Source organism: Barbus barbus (genome assembly GCF_936440315.1).
Source record: "Barbus barbus genome assembly, chromosome: 42".
Taxonomy (NCBI): Eukaryota; Metazoa; Chordata; class Actinopteri; order Cypriniformes; family Cyprinidae; genus Barbus; species Barbus barbus.
The window spans coordinates 22,703,446-22,723,926 of record NC_136720.1 but is presented as its reverse complement, the minus strand read 5'-3'; the positions used below and the strand labels follow the sequence as shown (position 1 = coordinate 22,723,926).

At 36.7% G+C, this 20,481-nt stretch overlaps 1 protein-coding gene across 1 annotated transcript in view; it reads right to left on the bottom strand.

Annotated features, from left to right (window-relative positions):
- cald1a (caldesmon 1a) overlaps positions 1 to 20,481 on the bottom strand; it is a 67,866-nt gene that overhangs the window by 10,239 nt on the left and 37,146 nt on the right. Inside the window, 8 exon segments of the mRNA XM_079403830.1 lie at positions 1,474 to 1,614; positions 4,822 to 5,092; positions 6,175 to 6,272; positions 7,827 to 8,060; positions 8,150 to 8,185; positions 8,270 to 8,606; positions 10,115 to 10,258; positions 18,134 to 18,230. Of these exon segments, the coding sequence (XP_079259956.1) occupies positions 1,474 to 1,614; positions 4,822 to 5,092; positions 6,175 to 6,272; positions 7,827 to 8,060; positions 8,150 to 8,185; positions 8,270 to 8,606; positions 10,115 to 10,258; positions 18,134 to 18,207 (1,335 nt within the window). The 5' untranslated portion in view covers positions 18,208 to 18,230.

Here is a 20,481-nt window from a genome sequence, read left to right as displayed (position 1 = left end):
TGAAACAGCTCCATTAGAATGCAGTTACTCCTATTAGTCTAATGGTCTTCCTACGTCCCCCCAGAGTTCACATCTTGACGAGCGCAGCTCAGCTTTATCTCAGAAACACGACTGCGCCATTTTGTATTTTTGTAAAAGATGGATTCCAAAGGGAAGAGAAGAAAAGAACTGTCTTCGAAAAACCACTGACGGCAGGAAACCCATATTCAAACATGCTAGAACCAGGAAAAGAATTTGGAAAAGAGATGCACGGCATCAAAAAGCACCACAATTACAATATAGTGTGATGTGATGTTAATATTAAACTAATCTGTCTACCCACAAAATAGGAGTTTAAAATCAGACAAATGCATCACACAGCATGCAGTACATACAGTGTACATGATGACAAAGCAGATCTGTGAACGTATCATCTGCGCATGATGAATAGGAGGAAAGGGTTTTCTTTCAGCACAGATATTACAAAATATACAGCACAAAAATGTGTCATTTAAAAAAAACTTTACCATGGTAAGCACATTTTCCACCAAAATATCACGTAAATTACCATATTTATTAATTAATTCATAAATAAATGAGATTGAGATCTGTCAGAGATTTGGCCTAGTAGTTATAAGAGAAAGTGTACATTTTAGGTTCAGTATACAGTATTATATTATACTGTATTATATATTATTCTTGAATATACAATATAATATAATAGTCACAAATACACACAAATACTCAAAAATTAGAAAAATGTATAATTTCTGAAATAGTTACTATTATAATGTTACTTATTATTCCTATATAATATAATATAATATAATAAACTTATTATAATAGATATAATTAACCTATAATTTATACTATAGATTGTTAATATTCCATATTAATTATAATAATTACAAATAGATAAACATTCAATTAGAAAAATTTATTAATATAATACAATTAATTTCTAATAATATATTGTATATTTAAAAATACAAAAAAATATTTACGAATTAAAAAATATTTGATATCCATTCTTGTCATTACAATTGTATAAATTATAAAATTCATATAAGATCTCATTCAGAAGCTTTTTTGTGCTTAATTTCATATTCTGATGACAGAAGTGACTAACATCAGATGACTTTTTTTGTACAAACAATAACTCTACTCACTGTTACTTTGGGGAAAATGGTAACAAAGGGGTTTATTCCCTTTAAACTATCACATACAAGCTTCAGTGCACACCAGCTGCATTAATGCACAATCATCAAGTTGTTGTCCTCACTGTGTTTACAAGATATGGCAGATAATTACTTTTTCATGGGGACAGCGTGTTCCTATGAATCAGCTGACGCTATGCTGCCGGTTGATTGACAGCTGTGGAGAGAGAGAGAGAGAGAGAGAGAGAGAGCGAGAGAGAGAGAGAGAGAGAGAGAGAGAGAGAGAGAGAGAGAGAGAGAGAGAGAGAGAGAGAGAGAGAGAGAGAGAGCAGCTGACCTTCAGGGAGGATCCTCTGGGACTGACACACTTAAAGGGCTTCCTGGTCTCTCCGTCCACCGAATCCTCTACTTTCTGCCTCTTCTCGGCTGCCTCTGCTCTTCTCTTCTCGATCTCATCCTTCATCCTCCTCTTTTCCTCCTGAAGAATAAAATAAACGTACATTCATCTCCTCAAACAGAGAGGGCACACCACCAGCAGGCTAATTTGGGATCCTGGAAAATGTCCTTTTTGCAATAAATGGGGATGATAATGAGACAAATGAACAACAGAATCAAGACGTCTCTCTACGGAAGCGTAACGTGAACTGGCAGCCGCCCGCATTCCACAGCAGCTGGGAAATCATAAAGAAGCCTTTTTATTTACACCACGGTGTTTGGCAAGGCCCGCTAGCATCAGCACGGTGCCCTCTAATCTCTAATTAGTCCTTTTTCCTTTACTGCCTCTGTTCATTAGGAACAAGGAACATATTTGCATGAAAATGCTAGGAGCGGGCCTTCACGAGGAGGGACGGCTGTGTTTCTCGCCCGCCAGAGTCTGAAACTCATGTGCAGTCATGTGGAACTCACACTGGGTGCGATCGCACTAATGTTAATGTGAATGTGAAATTCGTTTAAATTATGACAGGGTTCAATACTGATACTGTGAGCACAAGAGTTTCGTAGATAATTGACACCACAGCCACAGGTTGCCTAATATCAAATTACTGTTAAAGCTAATATAACAATATTATCCTCTAAGCACATAGTACTCACTAATACTGAGTAAAATAGCCATTTTTTTGTATTACACTAAACCATTTTTATATATACAGTCATGGCCAAAAATATCGGCACCCTTGGTAAATATGATCAAAGGAGGCTGTGAAAATTAATCTGCATTGTTAATCCTCTGGATGTTTTATTAAAAAAATTCACAAAAATTTAACAATAAGAATTTAAAATGGGGGGAAATATCATTATGAAATAAATGTTTTTCTCTAATACACATTGGCCACAATTAACGGCACCCTTTTATTCAATAGTTTTTGAAACCTCCATTTGCCAGTTTAACAGCTCTAAATCTTCTCCTATAATGCCTGATGAGGTTAGAGAACACCTGACAAGAGATCAGAGACCATTCCTTCATCCAGAATCACTCCAGAGCCTTTAGATTCACAGCCCCATGTTGGTGCTTCTTCTCTTCTACTCATTTTCTACAGGGTTCAGGTCAGAGGACTGGAATGGCCAGCAGAAGCTTGGTTTTGTGCTCAGTGACCCATTTATATATTGTTTTTGAGGTTTGTGTTTGGATTATTGTACGGTTGGAAGATCCAAACATGACCCATTATAAGATTTCTAACAGAGTCAGTCACTTTTTTATCTGTTGGTATTTGACAGAATCCATGATGCCATGTGTCTAAACAAGATGTCCAGGACCTCCAGCAGAAATATAGGGCCACAACATCAAAAATACAGCAGTATATTTCATTGTACACATGGGGTACTTTTTATCCCTGTGTTCACCAAACCCATCTTGAGTGTTTGCTGCTAAAAAGCTCATTTTGTAGTTTCATCTGACCGTAGAAGCCAGTCCCATTTGAAGTTCCAGTCGTGTCTGATAACTGAATGTCCTGGAGTTTGTTTTTGGATGAGCTAGGAGAATTTTTCTTGAAACCCTCCCAAACAACATGTGGTGATGTAGGGGCTGTTTGACTTTTTTTTTTTTTTTTTTTTTAAAGGTTTTCTGACCATGAGACTAAACTACTTTCTGCAATTCTCCAGCTATGGTCCTTGGAGAGTCTTTAGCCACTCAAACTAGTGGCCAAAACTCGTAACATTTTGTTAATTGGAAATTTAAATTATTGCCCTAATGGTGGAAATGGGAATTTTCACTGCTCTAGCACTTTTTTTAAAGCCACTTCACTAATTTGTGAAGCTCAATTATCTTTTGCTGCACATCAGAAATATATTCTTTGGTTTTTCTCATTGTGATGGATGATTAAGGGAATTTGGGCTTTGTTTTCCCTCCTATTTATATTTCTGTGAAACAGGAAGACATGGCTGGATAATTTCCTGTTCATAATCACTCTGGAGTGCTCAAAATTGTGAATATGAATGGGAATATAACATGTATTTGAAAATAATATTTATTTCATAATGATATTTCCCCCCATTGTAAATTCTTATTATCCAATGAAATGTTAGATTTTTGTGATTTTTTTAAGTAAAAGATCCAAAGGATTAACAATGCAGATTAATTTTGACAGCCTTCTTTGATCATATTTACCAAGGGTGCCGATATTTTTGGCCATGACTGTATATTTTTTTTAGTAATGAGTGAAATGTATAGTGTAAACACTACCGTTCAAACCGTTTGGGGTTGGTAAGATTTTTTAAATGTTTCTCAAAGTATCTTACGCTCACCAAGTCTTCATTTAATCAAAAACACAGTAAAACAGCAATATTGTGAGATATTATTACAATTTAAAATTTCTTACAGTTTTCTTATTTAGCGTATTTTAAAATGTAATTTATTCCTGTAATGCAAAGCTGAATTTTCAGCTTCATTACTCCAGTCTTCAGTGTCACATGATCCTTCAGAAATATGCTGATTTAGTGTTAAAGTAACATTTATTATTATTATTATTATTATCAATGGTGAATACAGTTTTGCTGCTTATTATTTTGTGGAAAACATACATTTGTTTCAGGATTATTTGATGAACAGAAAGTTCAAAAGGACAGCATTTATTTGAAATATGTATCTTTACGGTCACATTTGATCAATTTAATCCATCCTGACTCAATAGAAGCATTAGTTTGATCAATTCTCTCTTGAACTGTAGTGTATATTTCTCTTAATTGAATTTCTGTCACCAAACCTGTCACAATGCACTATGGGATTGCCTTTTTTTGTGAAGGATTCATAAGATGCTGCCTTCAAATTTGTTACACAAAAAATATGGAATTATCTACCCAATATTTCTGTATGCAATGCATTTTTATACTAATTAGAATAGCATGCTGTTAGTTTAGAAGCATATTAACATCAAACAATTGGAAAAAATTGCCAGTTTTGAGAATGCAGTTTTACTGTGGTAAACACTGCTATTATTTCTTATATATATATATGGTTAAATAAAGATTCTATTTACTGTTTTTAAGTTTTAAACTCTCAAAGGACATCCAAGTGCAACTCAAATCATATCATATTCAAAATGCAGTGTTTACAGAAGTGACCTAATTTTGCTGACAGCACTCTCATCAAGATTTTTACTTACAGAAAAGCGAATCGAAGCAAATTCCACCGCGCCTGTGAAACTGCTACCTGACCAGGAAATGAATCATTGACATTAAGCGAACACACCTCCTCTCTGGCTTTCCTCTCGGCCTCCTCCTGCTTCCTCCGCTGCTCCTCCTCTTCCAGCACCTTCCTCCTCTCCTCCCTCTTCCTCTTCAGCTCCTCCAGCTCCACTTCGGCCTCCTGCTGTTTCTGCCTCATCCTCTCGAACTCCTCGCTTTCCATCTCATCTCTTCTCCTCTTCAGTTCCTCCAGCTTTCTCTCGGCCTCCAAGCGAGCATCCTCACTGTCTGCCTCGTCTGCCTCCGGCGCCTCAGGAGAGCGCAAGCTACCTCGGCTGTCACACAAACAAGCAAGCAGCGCACCGTTGGTTACTTACACAGGTTAAATGGCCTGTCAACAGCTTTATGTGTCCATGTTCTTTATGTGTAAAGACCCAACCTGTTCACACACACACAAACACAACCTATTCACACACAGACTTAGTGAATCAGCACAGCCCTGTCTAAGGTAACACAGTCTCCAGTTACAGCTGAGAACAGCCCTCAGGACAGGGCAGATCAGGTGACTAGAGTCAAATACTCCAGCACGCAAAGCGAATAGAGCTAAACACATATAAATAACCCACTTTATCTGAACAAGGTCAAAACAAACAAACAAGTGGAATGTGATTATTTTGTGTGTATGTTCATTTTAATGTCCTGTACACAATGTCAGCGTGTATGTTTATTTATTATGTATATATAAACACACACACACACGGCAAGTTGAGATTTACATGTCTATATTTATATTCATGTAATTAATATTATAAATATATATATAAAAACTATTTTTTTATATTTTCAGAAATATATACTGTACATGCATGTGCGTGTATTTATATATACATAATAAATATACACAACACACATACATATATTATGTAAACAAAAACTTATTTTGGATATGATTAATCACGATTAATCGTTTGACAGCACTTATATATATATAAATCTGATTATTGGTTATTGTTGCAAGGAAAATGTTTAAAAGCATATTAGGTTTTGTGAGAGCTGTATATTTCTTTAAAAAGAAAAAAAAGAAAAACATGGAATATAGTTTCTATATTACACAGAGAACTATGTTACATATGTAAATATGTATTATGTTTTAAATATTAACTTGCTATTATCTGCAAAGACCTGATGCTAATGTGAAGAAAAAGTGGAGAAATTAGGAAAATGTTATATGATTTATGTGTTCAATCTACAACAAAAATAAAGTCAAATAAATAATAAAAGAAAATAAAATAAAAAATGTATTAAATTTACAGATCACAGGCTGCCAAATGTGGAATTCTGGGAACTCTAAATTGTTTGGAAAAAGAAAGCCTGGACCATCCTAACACAATCATTAATTGTTTATATGAGCACTGACCTGAAAGTCCTCTCAGCTTTCTTGTGTTTGGGAGTGCTGTCCTCGCACACTCCTCCGTTGGGCTGTTTATTCTTCCTCATCACATCTTCATCATCCATCTGCACACACAATCAGAACTGAGTGATGTGTGTATGTGACATGCACATGTGTGAGAGAGAGAGACGGTGCGCTGGAAGAGTTTTGGAAGAACAAAATGTGGGTGCTGTTGGTTCACTCACTTCCCATCAGTTCCCAAAAGACATGCAGCAAGCAGTGAACACACGGTGTGCAACCGCTGACCTTTGATTACACTGATCAGGTTTTAAACCTGCGTTGTTTGAATGTGAAATGCACTCTGGTGCGAACACTACACACTGTGCTCAAACTAGTGCCTGGAGAGATTTAGGATTTTGGGGAGGAAAATTTTAAAATGCTAAGTCACGAAATGACTTGTGTATCCAAAACTGTTAAGACCCCATGAAATGGCTTGATGAATGCAGTTTTCTTTTTATTATATTTCCAACTGAAACCGGAAGTTGAAGGGTTTGCCTTTTCATATTAAATAGCCAATTATCTTTCATTTAAGATTATGATTTGCTATTTGCTAGTGGAGGCAGGCTGTATTAGGCATTATTTTTAATTGCCAAAAACATTCATGCCTGAGTGCAAAATCAAATGATCAATATTGTCTGTAGATAGAAATGCTACATTCCATTCAACTTGGAAAGTTCTAAAATACCCATAGCAAAAAAAAAAAAAAAAAAAAAAAGGCATTGGTCTTTCAACTTGGAAACTGAGACGGAAATCTTTGAACCTGACCTTTATGATGTCATGAGAACATTGTGGGCACTCAGATGCACACAGTCAATGATAAAAATGCTAGTGTTGCCACTTTTTGTTTATATGTAATTTTCTGAGCACTACACAACAAAGCAGTATATGTAAAATTGGAGATAAGATGTTTGATTTTGACTGCAATGCAGCAGGAGACTCATTTACATGCATATGTATGCAAAAGTTTGTCAAGTGCACTGAACTGAAAGAATAAAGGATTCAACAAAGTGTTTATTTTTTAAGGGATGCCATAGAAGAACCTTTTGTGTTCCCAAAAAGAACCTTTCTATTAACAATTCTTAAAAGAACACTTGTAAAGAACATTTTAATAATCTAAAGAACCTTTTTCCACCATAAAGAACCTTTTGTGCAATGGAAAGTTTCCACACTCTTAAATAAAGTTTTATTACTTGCATTGATGGTTCCTTGAAGAACCTTGAACATCCATGGAACATTTCCACTCCACAAAAGTTTCTTTATAATGAAAAATGTTTATTTTTTAGATTTTTAAATTGTTCTTCACAATAAAAAAAAAAAATAATTATAAAAAAATGGTTCTATTATGGCATCACAGTGAAAAACCCAGATTTAGAACCCTTAGTTTTATGAGTGCGTGAACGATAAAGGTTCTTCATGGAACCAAAAATTCCAAAAAAGAACCCTTATTTTTAAAGAGCGTAGCATTAGAAGGCTTAAAGTACAGGCACATGGACTAAAAGTCACACAACTCAACTTTTGATTTCATGAGGTCTTTGCAAATTATCATTTCTGTTAATTTCTCACCCAAAATCTAAACCATCCATCCTTATGCAGTCCTTCAAACGCAACTCAACTCTTACCAAAGACTTGTCATTTTCTGAAACCTCATCTTTCTCAAAGTTTCCTGCCTCTCTCATCTCATCCACTCCATTCTCTGTCAATCCCTCTATCTCACTCTTTTCCTCCTGTACACCCGCAGCGAGCTCTGCGGTGTCATTTTCCATCTCCGAAACAACTGCAGAATCATCTACGTCTTCATTTACAAGCACCTCATGTACTTCCGAAGAAGGCAGAGCATCTCGCTCATTATTGTCCTATGAATGGAACTGCAGTCACATGCTTTGTTGTGTGAAATGAGAGAGAAAAAATGATATTTTAAAATGAAAAACACTCATCATCATACCTCCTCAGGTATTTTAGATATTTCCTCAATGGATTCCTACAGGTGAATAAAGTTGAAATGCTATAAACAAAGCATGTTCTTAAGGGTCTAACAAACCATAAAAGGGAAAGAAATACACACCTGTTCTCTCAAATAAGAACTCCGAGGCTTTTCCTCCACCAGCACCTCCTCTCTAGTGACGACCTCCTCCTCCTCCTCCTCTTCCACCTGTTTCACCTCCTCCTCTAGCTCGTAGCTCCGGCCGCGGCGCAGGCCTCCGCTGCTCTCCTCCAGGCTGTGGCTGGACGTTTGACTGCTCTCCAGCTCCTCCTGTCTGTCCAGCGCCTCCCTCATCCTCCTCTGCCTGCGCTCCTCTCTCTTGGCCAGGCGCTCCAGCAGGGCCTGCTCCTCATCGTCCCCCTCGCCCATCCCGCTGGAGGTCACCACTGAGGTGGATACACTCTCTGTCACTGTCACGCTATGAAGAAGTAGCATAAGAAGAAAAGATGACAAAATCATCACAAATTATATTGTTGCATTTATGACTGGTGCTCAGATATTAGCTGGCCAATTGCAATATCTAGAGAGATGGTGGCTAATATAATGCCTAAATATAAAAAACACAATTTGGACACATCTGACAAATATTTAAATAATATAAATATATATATATATATATATGATTATACATAAATGGCTGAAATTAATCTTATGCTGATGCTAATAATCTTGGCCACTTATATAAATTTTATACAGTATTTTTTTGTTATAGTTTATCTTGATGAAAATGTTCTATATATTTAGACAATATTTTGTTATGTTTATTAGGTTTAGTTAATTTTAAATTAAAATGGCACATATTTGTCACCTATTAGACGCATATTAGAAAACTAACATTGTCAACATTTGTATTTGATGATTATGTGCAAAATTACAAAAAACATCTGTTTTACTGCAGCAGGCCAATACACTATCATTCAAATATTTGGGGTTGGAAATTATTATTTGTATTTAGCAAGGATGCATTAAATTGATTGATAGTAACAGGAAATAATTTTGCATTCATACAACAGATTTCTATTATAAATTAATGCAATTTAAAAACAAAAAAGTATCATGGATTTCCACAAAAATATTAATCAGCATAACTGTTTTCAACATTTATTATAATAATAAGTGTTTCTTGAGCAGCATATCAGCATATTACGACTGATTTCTGAAGGATCATGTGACACTGAAGACTGGAGAAATGATGCTGAAAATTCAGCTTTGCATTACAGGAATGAATTACACTTTAAAATATATTCAAATATAAAACTTTTAAATCATAATAATTTCACACAAGAAGACTTATTTAAAAAAAAACATTAAAAATCTTACCTACCTCAAAGTTTTTCAACAGTGGTGTATAAAATATAACATGCAGAAATTGCATATAACCAGTCTTAAGTAGCTATAACATCAACACCAGGGCCAAATAATCAACTAATATTTGGTCATTACACAACATTACAACTCTTAAGAACGTAAATTCTTCTCTTATCCAATGTATCCTCAAACATCACTTCAGCAAACCTGAACATGCGAAATGAGTGAGGAATTATGATTTAAAGTGGATCTACACTCCTTTTTCCTGTCAAGAGCTGCATGAGCAGCATGGACTGTCATTTGCCTGCCACTGTAGGTTAATGTAGTCTGACTGCACGGCAAACATTTACCCTGCGTCAGCACTACGGATAATAGATGGAGCTATGTCTGCTCACACATCGAGAACAATTCTGGTCTTGTCTGACCGTCATCTGTGTCCATTCACTGCACAAAGCCTCAGTGTCTGAACATGTCACTGCTTCCGCAATGCTGACCTGTTACAGGAAGTTATTTATCAGTGCGGCCCACTAAAGCTCCAGAGAAAATGTTAGTTAGCCTACATATCAAAGTACCCCATTATTCCTGTCAAGTAATACTCCAGAAGTGTCTGTGTTTTACCTGTGGCTGTTGTTGAGCTCTGGGGTTTCGGGTTGGTAGGCCACATCCTCGCTGTCCTTACTGCGCATTCTCTCTTGTCGCGCTCTTCGTCTGCGCTCACGAGCGGCCTCCTCCTCATCCTCCTCACTCTGACGAAACGCCATCCTACACAGAGAGACAGTTAGATGTTATACTGGTAAGAGACCATAAGAGTTAGGCCTCATGTTACCTTGGCGCGCACAGTCACAGCTGATGCTGTTGTTGCTGTTGAGGATGAACTTTCACTGGCTGTGTGTGTGTTTCAGCTTTGGCAGCTGATGAGAGGATCCTGACAGCAGTGTGGCGTTCAGCCCACACCACAGCCAGGGGACTTTTGTGTAACCTAAATAAAGTTTTCACATTTCTCTGACAAGCTTTCTTCACTTCCCCCTCGTGTCTCCTTCTGATGTTTTATCTCAAATTTTCAACCACTTCCCTTTTTTTGTACTTCTCTTAAGGTTTTTTTTATACTACAGTTCAAATGCTTGGGGTTGGAAAGAATTTGAAATGGCTTTGATTTAAGTCTCTTATGCTGAACCAAGGCTGCATTTATTTGATCAAAAATACAGTAAAAAACATAATAATGTGAAATATTATTACAATTTTAAATAACTTGTTTTCTGTTTTAATATATTTTAAAATATAATTTACTCCTGTGATGCAAAGCTGAATTTTCATCATCATTACTCTAGTCTTCAGTGTCACATGATGCTTCAGAAAACATTCTAATATGATGATTTGCTGCTCAAGAAATAATTCTGATTATTAATTTCAATGCCGTGCTGCTTAATGCCTTAGTAAAAAAGTCCTATGCCACAATTTATTTAAAATGCATTTATTTCATATAAGTATACTTCAAATACATTGACATTTATTGACATTACTGATATAAAATTATACTTAAATTTGGAGTCTTTACTGCAAAATACACATTTCTTAGTATTATGCCTAAAATGTTTTTTAATTTCACTATTAATATTGTTTGAGCTCAGTAAAACGAGTCTTTAAATGCAAAATATTTAAAGTGTACCTGAAGTATACTTGCAAAGAGTTCCTGCAATAGGACCTCAGCACTACTTCCGTACAATTAAAGTGCACAAAATTTGTTGTTTCAATTTAGCAGACTTTAAGTATACCAGTTTAGTAAAAGTATCATTGCAGGGTATTTGTATTAAGCACATAAATATATAAATGTATTTGTAGTATACTTAGCACAAAATAAATGTTTTTCAAATACATTTTAGTATTTTTTTTTTACTAGGGCATGTAACAGTGCTACTTTTCCCCTGAATTCTTCCAAGAACAAAATAACCGTGTTAATAAAAAAATATTTGTAACATTATAAATGCATTTACTGTAACATTAGATCAATTTACTGAGTCCTTACTGAATAAGTGTATTATTTTCTTTAAGCAAAATATATAATTTTTTTCCCTTTTGATTTTGGAGTGAAAGACTTAATCTGGACGAAAAGCCCTTCCTCAGTTTGTGCTGTGATCAGGAATGCATTCAGAACTGAATGTGGTGCTCTGCTAACGCCCATGGAAAACCTTGGGGAGAGTGAAATCATATAGAGCCGGATTCCTGCTGATTCTGTTGTTCTTTCTTTCTATCTTTCTTGTTCCTGTCCTCTCTCCCTTTGTCCTTGTGTTAACAAACCAATCAGCCAAACTCAAGTACATTTATACTGAAGTATAAACCATATCAAAATGTTCACTTTGTTCCTGTGAGGTCTACTTAAAACAGCTTCTCATGATCATTTTCACTTCAATGCCATCATATGAATTGAATAACAGCAGTTTGTTGCTTTCTGACAAGGGAAATTCAAGGATTTCTGGACGAAGTAAGAAACTAAGTCTTTTTGGACCAGGTTTTAGATCAAGGTTACAGTATGTTTTTACAACACATCATACTTTTATTTCAGCAGATTAAGAAAAAAGTGATTTCTCTCATTCTAAAAATGAATAAAATCCAGAGGTAGCATTCAAAACAGCAGAGAATGCCTTCAAATCCGCTTTAAGATTCCAGCCCATCGAGTCCGGACTCTCTCTGATCTGACATCCCTCTGCGGAACACCGCCTATCTTGCACAGACTGCATAAAGCTTCCCTGTTCCATAACCACAAAAATAAATCAGAACAAAACATGCTGCAATAACATTCAGTAGGGTCTCTGCAGTGTTTTGAGGGCACTGCTGTAATGTTCTGGCATGTCTCTGGTACCTGTAGCGATATGGGATGTAAACCAAGACATCAGGCGAACATATTTTCCATATGAACCACATCGTTCAGCCATGTAGCATTAATTATTTTATAGCGCGTGCGGTGAGAGCTACACAGTGTGTGACATGTTTTATTGGATTCATATAAAGTCTATAAAGGAAGCAGTGTGGGAAATGAAATTGATATGCAGTTAATTTTGCAGCTAATTTGCTCTCACAACATGCAGAGCAGAGCACAATCAGGCAACGGATGTATCCAGCTGACAAGTATTTTCTTGTGGTCCAAACATCTCAGAAATGTCAGTGCAAACACTGTGCACAGGGCAAAGGCTCTGGAGAGCAATCACAGACACTCCACAAGGGTTGGGAGAGAGAAATATATGGACCCTGCCAAATAACTGTTCTATTCCCACGCTCGGTCTTCTCTCTTCCTCCACCTACTGACCCCACACTCGTCTTCAACGCCACGGATCCATCCATTCCTTATTTGACCACAGCAGAGGATCACCTGCTCTCTTTTCTGCCCTGTAACCTCGTAGCTTTCTGTAACAACATCCCTCGAACACATGTATACCCTCAAGTGGGCCTTTCCTCTACCAGCCAGAGAGAGTGTGTTTGGAATGGGCCATTCGTTGAGGATGGGTGTTATTTCCTGAGCTCTTCCTGGCCTCTCATGGGAACAGCACAGATGTGTGGCGCCAAGATGGCCACTTCTCCATAGAGAAAACTGCACAGAAGCAGCTCAAATTGCTAAGTTTTCTATTTTAATATACTCTAATATACTAAAAATTGTAAATATACTAAAATTATTATTATAAATGTTGAAAACAGCTACTTAATATTTTGTGGAAACCACAATTTAGGTTTTTCAGGATTCCTTCATGAAAATAAAGTTTAAAAGAGCATAACTTATTTGAAATGGAAATCTGTTGCAACATGTCTTTACTGTCACTTTTGATTCATTTAATCAATAATTTAATAATTTGATTAGTTTTTTTAATATTATTATTATTTTATTTTTAATTTGTTTTTTTTCCGTCAAAATTTGCATAAAAGAGAAAATAAAAGAAAAATTATACAAAATAAAAAAACATCAAGATGCACATACAATAAAAAAAAAAACTTTAATGTAAGAAAAATTCAAAATAACATGGCCCACTATAGTGGGCTTTGCCCATATTTAAATTATGCGTTGATTTAGGGTTAACAGAAACTACTGTGCACTAAATGGATAGTCTAATGATTTAGCAAAAAAAAAACAAAAAAAAAAAACTAAGTTTTCTACATTTGTCTATGAATTATTTTCTTACAGCGTTGCTTTAGGTGGATAATCTTTTTTTATTTGTAAAAACTATGATGGAAACAAGTCATGTGACTTTGCCTCGAGTCATGTGACTGAATAATCTCAGATGATTGGCTACTATTACCTCCCACATCTGTCTGAACGCTCGATCCCAGGCATAAAGCATCAGTCAGCGATCACTGGCATTTCCATTTCTCCGACAATTTCTCCAGAAGTGACAAATTTGTTCTTTTTAACAATGCAGCTGGAAACGCTACTTCTGTTACAAATTGTTTAAAAGGCAATATTCCGATTTTTCCAGCATAAATTAAATTCTCAGCTTGGATGGAAACATTAATTTATTTTGCAGCTGATGCTAAAATTGAATCTGTGGACTGGACAGGAATGGCAGGTTTTGGTAATCATTAGTCAGAACATTCCGTCAGCATGGTGAACGGGGACACGGAGCCAGCCGTCAAAACATTCCTGTGTGTGTACGCGGAGTATCAGTGACCCGACTGGAGCTGGAACACATCAACCTATCTCGGGAAAGGCCACTGTAGTCACACAGAAGTGTTTGTGTGTGTGTGCATAGTACTTTAAAAACAGCATGAACCCTCTGACCCTTCAACAGTGCCAGTCATCTCAGAAGCAGCTCTGACCATCTATTCACTAAATACAAAGCAGACCTGATCTATGATCTAGTCGTTATAGTCTCAAAGAGCCAGATGTTTGACTATCGGCAAAGTCTCATTCACTTTGCGGCTTATTCCAGCCGTGAGTCGCCCACTTAAACAGGAAGGGCTCGTTTGACCTTCATGTAAAATGAATAACCGCATTGAATTAAAATGATTGAACGTTTCACTGCAAACTTTGCCTTAAATGGTCAAATGGCTCACAAATTTGCCAATCCTTTGATGTTTAACATTCAGGCTACAAAAGCATTCATAAGGTGATTACTTTTCACCAGAGGGTTCTTTAGACTAACAATATGGTCATAAAATTTATGAATTTGCAAACTTTTCAAAATATAGTGATTATGTGGTCCTCTGAAATGCTCTTTTTTTTTGCAGTAACTTTTAAACATGTTTCCAAACAGCATGTTTTGTCTATGGGAATGATATGGAAGCCCGTTTCTGCCACGGGATTAAAAACATTTGCCACGGGATAACAATTCTGATTTTTTTCTGGCAATTGCGAGATATAAATCCTGAATTTTAGGATATAAACTTGCAACTATGAGAAAGTCAGAATTGTGAGATAAAGGTCAGTTACTTTTTTATTTTTATTAAACAGAATTGCGAGATGTAAACTCAGAATTGCAAGATAAACTTAGAATTCTGAGACAAACGTCTGAGAATTCTGACAAAAAGAACTAATAGAAATAAGAAAAGTCAGAATTGTGAGATATTTTGTTGAAAATGGGCTTCCATACAATGCTGTGCTCAGTAGTAAAGTTGTTTGAGACTTAGCATTATATCTACACTCTTAAAATTAAAGACTCTTTATTGGCATCAATAGTTCTATGAAGAACCTTAAACAACCATGGAACCTTTCAAATGCAGAAAAGGTTCTTTATAGTCAAAAAAAGTTTTTTGAGATTTTAAAAATGTTCTTCAAAATGGTTCTTTTAGGAACTGTTCACTGAAAGGTTCTTTTGGGAACCAAAATTGGTTCTTCTATGGCATAACTGCAAAAACACCCTTTTGGAACCTTTAGTTTTAAGAGTGTAAAGTAAAAGAGCAGCACATTTTAGATTGTCAGCAAGTTCTAGTAACACATACAGACAAAAGTCAGAGCACACAGCCTCCCTCTCTCTCCTGTCATTTTCAGCAGTTGAAACATTGGCAAGTCTTCCAGATGAAAAGGACTGGCGCACATCAAGCCATCATCGCCTGATGGAAATGCAGCTGGACTCGGATGCCAAGCTGCTCCTGCGTGTATGAATGTTATCGGACTCTCGCTGTTTTTCCACGTCAGCGCCGAGCCAACATCTGCCCGCCCGCTGCACAGAGGACCATCTAGAGACGGAGAGCTTGGCAAATCTCTGCCAGTAAACACTTCTAATGTAGAGCCATTTGGCAAAGGGACAGCGCTTATCATATGTACGCCGAAAACGGACTTTTGTGTCAGCCATGCATTGCGATGACGGCCAAAATGAACGGGGCCAACAAGACAACACATGGCTTTGACTAGTTCAGTTACCGGTGAAGAGTAAATATTGATTGTTACAGCATCTTTGCAGAATTCCAGCAATTTAATAGAGCGATTTAATCTTTTATCACTAACTCGAGCAGGCGAAGAAGAGCGGGCCAAATTGACATGACTCCACAAGAACATAAACACAAGATCACATTGTGTCGCAAAACTGAACGGGCTGCATCGGTAGCTTTCTCCCAAATGTGATACTTGGCATAGAAAACACAATTCCAGCCTTTCAGAGGTTTATAACATATAGCCAAAAAAAGCATTCGTTTTATGCTATGCTGTAAAATATAATGGCCCCTAATCTGTGCGTCATCGGCTTTGAGCTTCCGCCCTACGATTAGGTGAAAAATATCCAATTAATCTTAAATCATGAAAAAGAAAAGCATTCATGGTAACATTCTTGGAGGAAACAGGAAGTTCGCTGCAGACGGGAAGCTGATGCTCAAAACGAACTGTACACCATGTAACTCTGGTCTAACATCCGAGCCAATGATAATAGAAATAATTGTTGCTGAAAGACATCGATTTAGAGCTACACTCTGCTGGAATTATAATAAGCTCGATTTGCATGTTCATTAACCATTACCCATAATTCTTTTTGACAGCGGCATAAATGTCCAAGAAACAGCTGTTGTCTGTGTTTGCAGAAATGCACAGTGCTCTGAGATAATCTAGCGCTGATGCAAAATGGCTATTTGGGTCAGTGCCTCCAGTGTTTATGGGAGTGTCGCTTTGCCTTAAATGGTCAAGTGGCTCGTGAATGTACCAATCCACTGATGTTTAACATTTGTTGCGTTAACACCAGTTTTCTGCTTTAATAGCAGACTCCATCATCACAGAAAAAGAAAAACGAGCTGGAAGTGCAAGCTTCAGACCGCAAAAACATTAAAACAGTAATTTCTTTGTTTTCACCTCTGGCTCAAAAATCAGCAGGCAATTTTGTCTTCTTATTTCCCCACTATAAGAAACATTCATTATCTCTTTAGATGGGTAGGAAGCTAATTGGACAAAAGTTAGGAGTTAAGAATGCTGGAAATACATCATATTTAGGAATCTTAAATTACTGTAAATGTGTTCAAATTTGCATTGCATGCAACTTCTCACACACTACTAAGTTTAGCTGTCCTGGGTGCTCCGTCTTGCACAAATTAAAATTAACAGACAAAGGCTGTCAAAAAAGCATCATAAAAGTGCCATTGAAATAATCCTCAATATGATAACTTTGTGTGAGGATTGGAAGAATTTAAAGTTCGGTTGTTATACACAGCGTTGGGGGTAACACATTACAAGTAAAGCGAGTTACACAATCAGATTACTTTTTTCAAGTAACTAGTAAAACGTATTATTTGACAATTTACTAGAAAATATCTGAGCTACTTTTTCAAATAAGTAACACAAGTTACTTTGTTTTCTCATTTATTCTCTGACACCTCTCCCGTTCCGCGTTGAGAGAAATCAGGAGTGGGGTTCTGAGACACTTTCTTCATGCTGAGGCTTATTAATTTCACTTTTGGTGTAAAGGGCCTTTACAGTTGCCAAAAATATAACTTTTGGGTTTTTTGTTATTAAAGAACAAATAAGCAAGCCCAGCTCAGTAATGCAAAAGTAACGTAATGCATTACTTTCCATAAGTAACACAATACTGTAATACATTATTTTTTAAAAGTAACTTTCCCCAACACTGGTTATACACTGAAAATCTTACCTTCCACCTTTATTCTCATATTGCATTCAGATATTTAAACCTAATCTGATCCCACCATAAAAACACTGATATCAATCTGAAGAACTGCAGAAGATGCAAAGACAATCCATGCAAAACAACTTCAAATTCTCACAGTTATGGACACTGAACACAGTGAATATAGCTAAACTAGCCGCTTTTATTGTCCTTTACATTGTATTTTTTTCTCTTGGTCACTGTTTGCTTGCAGTACATGGAAAAAAATTAACATCCTTGTTATTTTGTGTAAGAAAATCATATAGGAATGAATTGAGGGTTAGTATATGAAGATAAACTTTCATTCCCCTTTCACAACTGCCTTCTTTATTAATATCTGAAGACCAAAAAAAAAGAAAAAAAGAGTAGAAATGTTGAAAACACATCAACAAGCATTTTTAAATCTTGCACGATTGCACAAAGACTCATTTGGCGACATAGTAACGGACAATTTGCAAGCTGTCGTGTTTTTGCAAGCTGAACAATGAATCTGATGATCTCACCCCATTAACAGCCCTCGGTTTACGGTGCAAAACGGCTGAAGAGTTTGCGAGAAAGATGCCCACGTTACCTCTCGGCTTCCAGACGCATCTCCTCCCGCTTCTGTCTCCTGAGCTCCCTGCGCCGCTCGAAATCATCATCCATGCTTCAATCCTGAGAGCGTGACCCTGGAAAACAACACAACACGTGTGTCCTTTAGTCTCACGCATGAACCTTACAGAAACTCACAGAATCCCCTGCGTTACTGAATATGGTCTGGATTCCACAGCTGCTGAGTATTTGGTTAACCTTTACACAAAAATCACACATTCCCATATGCAAGACATTTACAGTCGATCTTTTCTCAGCCCGACATCAAACAGATCACAAGTTTGTTTTCATAATACCACTTAAAATGGAAATTGTGGGGGAGCGAGAGAGAAGAATGAAGAAAAAAAGAGAGACGGAGAGAGAATGGGTGAGGAAAGGATGTTAGCACAGGATGTCCACTCAGTCAGGCAGAAAGACTCTGACTAAATATACTGCGGGGTACATGGCGGAGGAACCGAGCCCACCCAGGAGATACAGAGCTGTTGTCATTAATCTCAGCGCTGTGATGCTTCAGACGGGCCGTTTCCAAACCGGTCTACCTTCACTTCAGTGATGACAACCTCTGGAACGTTTTAGCTTTCAAAACATAGCAGAAATTCACTCTCTCGTCTCGATATCGCTCCAACACAAAGAGTATTTCAGGCTCTTTCTTTCTCTCGCTGCAGCTGGAGCTACCAGAAAGGGCCAAAGCCGGCCTCTTCCTTTCCCATTTTTTCACCCTCCCTACTTTCTTCCGTTTTTCTCCCTCCCATTATGGTGCAAACTCTCAATCACGGCCGACGGGTCTGCCTCCTCCCTCTCTCCCCCTTTTCCTTTCTCTCTCTCTCTCTCCCTCTCCTGTTCTGACACTGTCCCTCTCTCTTTCCCTTCCCGACTCCCAATTATTTCCCATTCCATTCCTCTTTTTTTTGCTCGTTCCCTCCCTCTCTTTTGTGATCATGGAGCTGCTGCTAGTTAGTTAGAATTCGCTTGCAGAAAGCGTGTTTAAAAATGCAAACTTTTGCTGACTTCTTTCTTGATACTTGTTTGAAAGTATAGGTTTTAAAAAAATGTAGTTAGCTACACTACAAGTGTCTAACAAAAGGTATCTAGCTACATTAAAGTGAAGTAAAGGGACAAGTATTACAGAAAATAAGTAAACTCTTTAGAAATATAGGTTCCAATAAGAGGTTTTTCGCAGTGATGCCATAGAAGAACCCTTTTTGATTCCATTGAGAGCCTTTCGGTGAACAGTTCTATAAAGAACTCCTTTTTTAAAATTAGTGTGAACATTAGAACATTTTAAAATCTAAAGAACCCTACTTCACTATAAAAAAAACATTTTTGCGCAATGGAAAGGTTTCATGGGTGTTAAAGGTTCTTAATGGAACCAGCGATTAATGGAACCTTCAATTAAGTAAGTGGTGTTGGGTTTGGACATCCTGGCATTATAAAGAAGCAATGAATACCCAAAAACACACTAGCAGAACTGACATCTTCTTCTAATTACTGTGTAATATGAATATCAATCATTAGACTTAAAAATGACTACAACAGAAAATCAACAAGCAAAAGCGAGAGAGAAAAATAAATATATATTTTATTTTAATTAAATAAGCTCAAAACAAAAAAATAAGATTTTTTTTTTTAATCATATTAACAAAACTATAATAGATAAATGGAATTAGATTTTTCATTCTCATCAAAATGCTATAATTCATCTGGCACAAAATAAAATAAAATAATACAAAAAATAAAACAAATCAATCAATCTGGAATATTAGGGTGACAGCATCAAACTACAACAGATAAATTTACACTAAATGCAAAAACATTATTACACATAAAAAAAAAATTATACATATATATATATATACATATAAAATAAAACATCACTTCATTTACATGAATGAAACAGCTGAAACGCTACTTGAACAACACAACAACATTGCCTCAGCTCACTTGGATGGACTATGTGACAAAACCAACAATTTAGCATTTTTCTTGTGGGAAAAAGTGGCTTATGGTTGGGAAAACCAACACACAGCTTCGCTACTGTCCTGCTACTGAAAAAGTTAGAAACGTCACTTTTTTTTGGTTCCCTAACACGCTTAACACACAAATATACACACACACAAAGTGTGCAAGAAAAGAGAGAGAAAGAGGGACTCAGACAAGAGAACAGGAAACACTTCTTCTCCTAAACCCCTCCTCCATATTCACATAACTGAGAGACAGAGAGAGAAACGGACCAAACAAAAACAGCAACGGGAGAGGGGAAGCAAGGAATGTGAGCGAGAAACGGCGAGCGCGAGATCGAGCCGATCTTCCTTATCAGGCAGAACCTCT